This window comes from Sinocyclocheilus anshuiensis, unplaced genomic scaffold, assembly GCF_001515605.1.
Source record: "Sinocyclocheilus anshuiensis isolate Anshui unplaced genomic scaffold, SAMN03320099.WGS_v1.1 scaffold64, whole genome shotgun sequence".
Taxonomy (NCBI): domain Eukaryota; kingdom Metazoa; phylum Chordata; class Actinopteri; order Cypriniformes; family Cyprinidae; genus Sinocyclocheilus; species Sinocyclocheilus anshuiensis.
This window is the reverse complement of record NW_015557063.1, coordinates 771,070-777,642: the sequence shown is the minus strand read 5'-3', so window position 1 is coordinate 777,642 and position 6,573 is coordinate 771,070. Positions and strand designations below refer to the sequence as shown.

At 35.9% G+C, this 6,573-nt stretch overlaps 1 protein-coding gene across 2 annotated transcripts in view; it reads left to right on the top strand.

The window, feature by feature from the left end:
* LOC107676530 (O-acetyl-ADP-ribose deacetylase MACROD1-like) overlaps nucleotides 1-6,573 on the top strand; it is a 74,072-nt gene that overhangs the window by 59,920 nt on the left and 7,579 nt on the right. For both annotated transcript variants that reach the window (XM_016471093.1, XM_016471092.1), the window contains 2 exons: nucleotides 3,942-4,063; nucleotides 5,746-5,776. In XM_016471093.1, the coding sequence (XP_016326579.1) occupies nucleotides 3,942-4,063; nucleotides 5,746-5,776 (153 nt within the window). The remainder of the gene's footprint in view (nucleotides 1-3,941; nucleotides 4,064-5,745; nucleotides 5,777-6,573) is intronic.

Below are 6,573 nucleotides of genomic sequence, written 5' to 3'. Positions count from 1 at the left end.
TCTCTCTCTCTCTCTCTCTCTCTCTCTCTCTCTCTCTCTCCACCTATCCATCATTTGCTTATAGACTGGATGAATAACAAGGTTCAATTACTTAATTATATTTATGAAACAATTCAATGAAATACTGTTATTTCTGTAATTTCGAATGAATTTTGAAAGCCGCAGCTTTCTCAAAATCACAGCATTTTCTTGTCATAACTGATCGGATGTAAGCAAAGGTGAAAGGAGAGCGAACTATTGTTTGGGCCGTCGTGCTTGATTGGCCGGTGACTGCTGGTACATTGTAAGTAAACTGTCAAGCAGATTTGAATTTGAGAAAAAGGAGAGAAACACAAAAAGTGAGTCGAACACCTTCAGACCTTTCAGATGATAAGCAGTCCGTCTTAGCTGGCTGCCTTTTTTAAATCGACGCACCTGCTCCCCTGCTGCAGAATGGGGATATAGTTGTGCACGGTGACTTTTTCTTCTCCTGGGGGTTTGGTGGGAGAGTCCAGGGCCTCCCTTTGTGCACGAGACTGGAGGCTTGGGTTTGGTCTGGATGAGTGAACAGTGAGACTTGGTAGCGGAAAGACAGACAACCTTTCACTGAGAGGGAGGGAGAGGAGGGAAGAGAAAGGCGAGCAGGCAGGAGGAAGGAGGGAAGGAGGGGGGAACAAACAGAGGAGTGATTTAGAGCTTGATAATAGCAAGTTTGGAGTAGATTCATCGATACGTTATGGGTGTTGTCAGGTTTTGGTGTGTAGTATGGGAGCTGCGTGGGCAGAAAGAACAGTGTGTTTTCTCAGGATCAGGCTTTAGAAGACAGTCTGTACGACCACATGCACACTGATGCTGTGACCCAGCATATATTAAAGTACAAAGCCACAAAAAGTATTAAAATACGATACATAAATAATCTTGAAATAAATTTTAAATTTAAATATATAAATAAATAAATATATGTATCTAAAATGAATAAGGGGCTAATAAAATACTAATACAGTAATCTATAAAAATTGATCTTATATGTTTATTTATTTATTTAAATATGTATGTATTTTTTAATAAACTAATAAATAAAAATTCTTGTTTTAGTATTTTATTGGCCCTTATTACTTTTAGATACAGCTAGGTATTATTATTATTAACCAATTTAAATACACCAAATCACTTGTTGCTAAATAAATTATATATAGTTTTATAATTTATATACAAAATACAAGTGTCTCTTTATATGTATGTCAGGTTTCAACACAAATGTTAAATTAAAATATATATAAATATGCATGTATAAATATGTAATTTCTTTATTTTTAATTTTGTGTTGAAACCCTGACATGCATAAGTACACAGACACAGTACTTGTTGTAGGTGATATTATTTGGGTACTTTACAAGAAGTATGAAAGGTAACTCATCCAATTTACAGCTTAAATTATACATTTCAGAAAATATTGTTTAACTACATGGTTCTGAGTCTACATTGTGCTACACTGTAACTCTGAACTCTTAACTTTCTTCCCCACACACGCTCTGTTGTAGGAGTGCTTGTGTGTGTTTGTTTTAGAGAGCAAACAGGAGCGACAGAGGAAGAGTTGAGCAGTGCGATATCTAAACCTCCCGGCAGTTTTTCGTAGTTTGCTTTCACCTCCAGCTGCACCTGTGTCTGCAGTGATTATGTCATCCTGTCTCTCTTCCTTCTACACCCGCTTCAGCAGATCATGCTGTGCCACAAACATGACAACACTTTGTGATACTGTACTTCCAGTCAAACATACGCCCACTGTTCTCTGTTGATTTTTCCTTTCCTATCCATTGTTTCCTTTTGCACTTCATATGCGAGTGTCTGCAAGTTGGGGTGTGTTTATGTATGTGTGTGTTTCTGTGTGAGTTATGTCTCTGCCCAACTTGATGTATGATGGTGCTGCTGGACTAAACAAACAGAGGTGGATCGATGCTGTAAACACTGCAGAGTGCAGCGGTAAATAAACGCAGCCGGACAGCACGCAGCGCAGAGAGGTGTCGGGGAGGGATGCGGGGGGTGGATGGATGAGCGAAAGAGGAGTGGGTGTGTAACTGATGGTGGGCTGCTGGATGTCCAAAGGACAAGCGGGGCAAAGGGGAGAGATTGAGGAGATGCCACAGATGTGACACACAAGGACACGAGACATTGAGAGGACAGATGGATGAATGTTTTGGACAGAAAAGGAGGACAAGGGAAATGGACATGATGTCTGCGGTTGAGCTGAGTGTCAATGGGAGGAGGAAACAGGAAATTGAGATGAGGGTGCAGGATCAAGACAAGTGGGGCTTTAGTAATTGAGAAACAGACAGATGGCAGAGATGGGAACAACAAACTGAAAGTGCAGTTAGTGTAAGTGAATAAGAGGAGAGCTAATCAAAAGTCTAGACATAATGAATAAACAAGTTTGTGTGACACATTAGGGGTTCTTCAGCTTTCTCCTACAGAAAGCCTACTAAAGCTTGTAATGTATTTACTGTATTATTATTTTATTAATTTGGTAGCATTTATGTGTAAAACAATTGCAGTCTAGACATATTTTTTATAATTATTTAAATAACAGTTATATTCTTTGACTTAGAAAACGGCATTTCAATTAAACGCTTACATTTTAGATTTAAAAGTAAAAAATTCTACTTTGGAATGCATCAAACCGATAACTTCCTTTTTGAACTAGAATAAAATCTCTAATTTGATGCTTTGAGCTGTTTCTTGTTACTCTTATTAACATGTACCATGGAAACCATAGAATCTGCCAACATTTATTAGTATCTGCCATTGCTACTGTTATTACAGTAAACAGTGGTAACATGCCAGTAAAAAGATTGTGAAATTAATTACACAGTTTGAAGCTGATTCCATATTTTTAATAATTGCAGTCACTATGGTATTGTGCCAGAAACTGTGGTTACCATGGTAAAAGATTAAACACTCCCAATGCACATAACCTCAGCTGTTGACGGCATCTATCAGTACAGCAGTTACTGCGAAGAGATATTTCGATATTGTGGAGTAATATATCATTATATATTATCATACCTCATCAGAAGAAACAAGCCAAAAGACCCTTCCAATAGCAATCTGTTATTTCTGTAAGTAGGTCACACTGTAATACAAAGGCCAAGTTCTGTCAAAGCCAAGATCACTGAAATTGATATACCAACACCACTATTAAATGGAACATTTTTGCTATTGAGGGTAAACTGGGTAATTTATAGTGCTTTGACATGTTTGAAAACCTTTTTTTTAGCTTTTAGAAGACCTAAATTCTAAATTATCCATTTTTGTTTACTATAATTCCAGAATATGGTCAGATTACAATCTTTTAATTTAAATAAACTAAAACATTTTTTTAAATGTCTTGTTAATAAGGGTTTTCACCTTTTTTGAACTAATGATTTAAAAAAAGAATTAGAATTAATTTAAATGACAAAAATGGAAATCTTGACCATTTATTTAGATGAATCAGTTGTCTCAATATAACAATCTAACTGCACGAAAGTGCAGACTAAACAAAGTACATTTGCTCTTGTCCATTTCAGTTACTATAAGGAAGTAATTGCATTTTTAAAATATATTTTAAAATATACACCATTATTTTAATCAAAAATACAGTTAAAACAGTAACGTGAAATATTATTACAATTTAAAATAACTTTTTCCCTTTAACTTTTTTCCTGTGATGGCATTATAAATGTCTTTACTGTCACTTTTGATCAATTTAATGAATAATTGCTAAATGAAAGTATTAATTTCTTTTTTTTAAATCTTACAGACCCAAACCTTTGAACGATATCATGAACAAATGTATGTTTTAGAAACATGGATAGATAAAAGGGAGGGATACAGACAGGAAGTTGAAGTTATGAAACACATTCACATATTTTTCTGATATTTTTGTATGACTTCTGTCTTTCTTTGGCTTTATGTCTCTTTCACAGATGTTATTCACACCGTGGGGCCAATAGTCCACGATTCAGTGGGGGAGAGAGAGGAACAAGCACTGAGAAACTGTTATTATACCTGTCTGCACACAGCAACTAAGAACCACCTGCGGACCGTGGTGAGGGTCTCAACACACACACACACACACACACACACTCATAATAGATTCAGACTTGATGTCTTGGCTGCGATATACAGTAGCTACTTGTATGCAATTTTAACGGCCCACCACAATCTTGAAACTTACACACTGGTTGCACATAAACTCAGGTACATACAGTTAACATGTTAAACTCTCACCTCTATCACTCACATCTCACAGCTGCGTCACGGTATGAAAATCAAAAAGCCAGCAATCCAGTCATAACACAGCACATAACTCGCACTCCACTAGTGCCCTAACAATTTTTATATGAATCTTCTAAAACAGTTGAGAGCCGTTTCAGCTTTATTTCTTTCAGAGATTGATTTATTGAAGACAGGTTACTGCATGTATAAAAGATTTTAACACGGTGCACCAGCAAGGATAAAAATACACACAGGCACAGCTATTGTTAAGGTTCTTAGGAAGGAGCAAGTGAGGGCTGCAGCATCATAACGTCTTATGGGGACTTCCTGTTTATCTTTATGTAACTGGTGTTCACTGCGAAAAAAGAACTTTAGCCAAGTGTTGTGTTATTAGGAATAGTTCACCTTAAAAAACTAAACTAAACAGATAGCTCATAATTTACACACCCTCATGTCATTTCCTGTGATATTTTTGTTTTATTTATATACTTTTATTGTGTTTATTAGTATTTTAAGTTTTAATCATTTTGTTATGTGCTTTTGTCATTTTGATTCATCTTTATATTGCTATGTATATTTGATTACATTTTATTACAGTTATAGTTTTATTAATTTTAGTGCTTCAACTTATTTCAGTTGGTTTGCCAAGCCAACATTTCTGATTTTCGTTTAATTTTTCTAATACTTGTATTTTATTTCATCTTCATTTCAATGACCAAAGTTTAATTAACAAAAACAAAACTGGTCATTTCAACCCAGTATAATTTTTCCATGAAACACAAAAGTTGTTGTTGTGGTAAATGTTCTGGCTGCTTTTCCATATATTATAAGGGCATGGAGGCAGGTGAAAATTGAGCGCAAATGTGAACTTAAAAGTATCATTACAAGTTCTTTGATAGCTTTTGAACAGAATAAAGCAAATGCAACAGTCTTATTTTGTTATTTTTATGCTCAACATCCTCCATCCCCATTCACTTTCATCGTATAGAAAAGTGGCAGCCAGGCCTTTCAGCAATGTAGCTCCTTTTGTGTTCCACAGAAGAAAGGTTTGGAAGAACATGGAGGAGAGTAAATGACAGAAATTTAATTCCCTTATTTGATTTCAAAGTGCTATCCATACGTGCAAGACACAAAGTGGTAGCTTCGCAGCAAATGCTTTTAAAACACCAACAATTGTCTGTGACTCGGCCCATTTGTTTTAAAGTAAAGCTTTTGTTTTAAAGGCCCTTAATTCTGGGGCACAAGTGACTCGTTGTCATTAGTAATGGATTGTATCTTTAATGGGTTGTAATTAATCAACTTTCAATCACCTTCCCTTGTAAAAGCTGTTGTTTTGAATAGGTGCAACAATAAGTGCTTTGTAAACCTTAATTTATTTTATTATAATACAAAACATTTATTTAAAGAAGCTTTTAGTGGTTCATACATAGACAATAAACAATTTTTTCACACTTTTAATTACATAACACTGAAATCTGTATTTCTTTTTATGTCTTTTATGTTGATGTCTAGGCTATTCCCTGCATCTCTACTGGAGTGTACGGTAGGTGCAAATTACAACGTTTTTTTTTTCTCAATCGATGTTTACTTTTCATCTTTAATTGCTTTGTCTTACATCAATTATTTATATTTATATGTCCTTTGTATTCATAGTCTGTAAATGACTGTGTGTAACTGATAACAGGTTGGTTGATTTAGAGTTTTCAACGGGCTTATTTATTATTAAAACCTATGATCATTCATTAACCGCATTTATGAGTTTACATCAATGGTACTTCATTCCCTGTGTTTATGACATTCTATCTCAGTGTTTCCCAACCGGGGTGCCGCGGCACCCTGGGGTGCCGTCTGTCGCGAGCAGGGGTGCCGTGTAAAAAATCCTTTTTTAATATTTTTAAATTGCTAAAATGTTCAAAAAAGCATCTATTATATAATATCCATTTCTGATGTCGCCAATAATTAGAGATGCGCCGAAATTCCGGCTGCCGAAAATTAGTTCACAGCTCAGGATTCACTTTCAGATGGTGTGACGCTCTGCGTATTATCCCGCTCTATGCGTGTGCGCTCCGCTCAGTCGCTCCACTCGTATACCGTTCATCCTCATCGGAACAGCAAAGTCCACTCAAAAACTGAGCCGACAGGAAACATCGATGTAGTACAGGATTGTTTCTGACTGCAATAGCCCTACTGTGCTGTAACATGGTGTGGTATATGGCAACTCTGGTAACGCTGCCCTCTCATTCATTTGATCTGCTAACCGCTATGTTATGCTCACGTGTTCTGATAATAATAGCTTTCTAGGACTAAACATTATTTGGATAATTGGTAAAAAAAAAAAAA